This window comes from Eimeria mitis, genomic scaffold (genome assembly GCF_000499745.2).
Source record: "Eimeria mitis Houghton genomic scaffold, Emh_scaff4682, whole genome shotgun sequence".
In the NCBI taxonomy this organism is placed as follows: Eukaryota; Apicomplexa; class Conoidasida; order Eucoccidiorida; family Eimeriidae; genus Eimeria; species Eimeria mitis.
Window position 1 is genome coordinate 1 of NW_013572987.1, and position 2483 is coordinate 2483.

Consider the following 2483-nt stretch of genomic DNA (forward strand, 5'->3'; position numbering starts at 1 on the left):
CTGGGCCCCCTCCTGCGTTTGCATTTTCGTTTCTCAGAGCTGACAGCAGAAGACGGTGGAGTTGAAGCGGTTTCATGCTCGCAACTCCCCCCTGTTTCCTTCAGCTTATCATATCGTGAAATAGGAAGCGCTATCTTCCCCTGCATGTACATGTGCGAACGCAACTTGTCTACAGCCACAACCAACACGCCAGAGGCCGTCACGTTCTCAGGCAGCGCTTCAGGAGGCAAAGTGTGCATGCCTTTAAACTGTTTCAGAGCTGCACAGACACCATTCACACATACCGTCATCTAAACATTTCTTGTTTCTGTTACTTCAGTATATTGCAGCACATCTAAACTCCCGACAGACTGACATGCGGCACATCTACCGCAGTTGTGAACTACGAACAACTGGGGAGCCCGAGAAGCCCTCATTTGTTTGTTATGGGTTTCACAGGGTAGATAGGAGTTGAGTTTCCGTGCGGTTTTGTTTACCTTCATTTTCCATAGTTTGAGCTTTTATCCCCATGGAGACGATGCCGGTGTGCCTTTTATGCAGCGCAATATCATTTAAAAAGTGCCGAATCACCGGAAATGGAACTATGTACCCAACATTCTGCATTTCGCTGAATCCTTGAAATGCAACTCCCACAACCTTTCCCTCTGATATTGCCGGACCACCCGAGTTTCCTGGGTTTATAGGGGCATCGATCTGCACTGTAAGAAGCCTGAAACAAAAACAAAACACCCAAACTACCCACATAAACATCTGATCTACAACTACTTCAGCTCCATAGGACCGTGCAGGCAGGTCCCACCCACGACTACTGTAGCGGCAGCACAAGTTGCACCAATACGTTGCTGTAATTCATCTGAAGAAACGCGTTGCTGCAGCATCAGGCGCAGCTTCAGTCGCAGCTGCTGCGGTACAGGCCTTTGAATTGAGCCGAAGCCGAGAGCGTACCCAAGGTAAGAATGTGCATACGTAGAAACCCCCACCCGGCTGACCACGCCTTCCGTAATACTCAACTGGTCTCCCCCCGTGGGATATCCGAGCACAACAACAGTTTCCTGCGGAAAAAAGTTCACGCGCACAAATACATACATGCATACCCACATACATTCTGTTGCACTCCCGTGCATACGCCCCTGCTGTTGTTTCCTTTTGAGCCGGCACAGTGTTAACTTCATTTCTATATTGCTGTTCGATTCAAAATTCTTTCGAATTTTCGCATGAACCACCAGCCAACGCTTGCTTTGATCGTGTTTCCTATGCATTTCCAATGTAATTCATGTTCAGTATTGGGTGCGCTTCACAACAACGCTAACGACAACACCAACAAAAAAGCGACAAATAGAAGAAAACAAAAACAAAAACGAAAACAAAACAAAAGCAGCAACGACAACCGCGACCCTCATTTCAACTGCACTGCATATTAAAGTTGAATTTATGCATTCATTTCAGGTTATTAGTTTACCCGCAGGTGTGGAACTCCTCCGAAAGGCAATGGTTTCAGCCCGCGCCAGAAATCCTCATCATCGACCGTTACCAACGCCAAGTCGCATTCGTGGCAAACAGCAATAACCTTTGCAAGGAAACGCTTTGGATTTCTGCGAGAGAGTGAAACATTGCAATATAGAAACAGCTGCTTCTCGTTGCCCTACGATGCTTCTATCCTACGAACTAGCGAACCAGCTGCTGGCTACCCTGTGTTTCCGTGTCACTGGCAGTTGGATATAATTTGGTGAATTATCTCCTCTGCTTTGCTGCTGAGTGTTGTGTTTGTCGCAGCTTACCCATGCCTTCGCACCAGCACGCGCGTCTGGTTGGCTACAACGTGTGCGTTCGTCATAATCATTTGGCCTTCCACTACAAACCCGGACCTGCGAAGACAGTGCAAAAACATGTTTTTGGAAGAAATCTTTAGTGCTACTAAAGCTGATGATAAACATACCAGAATACACTGTATATACGTATATACGCTGCGGAAGCTGAAGATAAACCTCGGGAAATACACCACTTATCACTGACCCGCTGTGCTCCTTCGGAGCCATCATCTGCCACGGCGAAACGAAGTCTGCTGCGACGGTGTCAACGAATATCTTCACGACGCTGGCGAGCTCTTGCATTTCAGGAACATGAGCTGCGCCTTTCCTTATCTGCTTCGGCTGCTTGCTTGGCGTTTGCTGCACATCTGCTGTGCCAGCCCCCGAGTCGGCTGCGCCGGAAACCACAGCGGTCCCGCCGTCCTCTGCAAAAGATGTTTGCGGGAGTGGTGCGTTGCTGGGTTTGTCGTTTTCCCCAGGAGCTTCGGCTGTACGCCCATCTGGAAGACTCCACTGCATCCCATCTTCCCCTGTGTCTAAAACAGGCAGAGGCGCGCTGCTGCTGGCCCCTGCATTTGACTCGAGCCTATAACCACTTCCAGAATCAGCACAGAGGAACAGAAACGAAGAAAAGGTTGCGATTTTCATCCTCGTTCTTTTCGTCTTCGTCTCGGA

At 48.8% G+C, this 2483-nt stretch overlaps 1 protein-coding gene across 1 annotated transcript; it reads right to left on the reverse strand.

Annotated features, from left to right (window-relative positions):
* Positions 1 to 108: 108 nt before the first annotated feature.
* On the reverse strand, positions 109 to 2456 carry EMH_0077000 (uncharacterized protein; the record flags this gene model as incomplete). Its single annotated transcript, XM_013499792.1, has 6 exons — positions 109 to 140; positions 477 to 709; positions 946 to 1052; positions 1460 to 1592; positions 1779 to 1865; positions 2014 to 2456. The coding sequence occupies 6 exons, from the start codon at positions 2454 to 2456 to the stop codon at positions 109 to 111; spliced, it is 1035 nt and encodes a 344-aa protein (XP_013355246.1).
* Between the last annotated feature and the right edge of the window lie 27 nt (positions 2457 to 2483).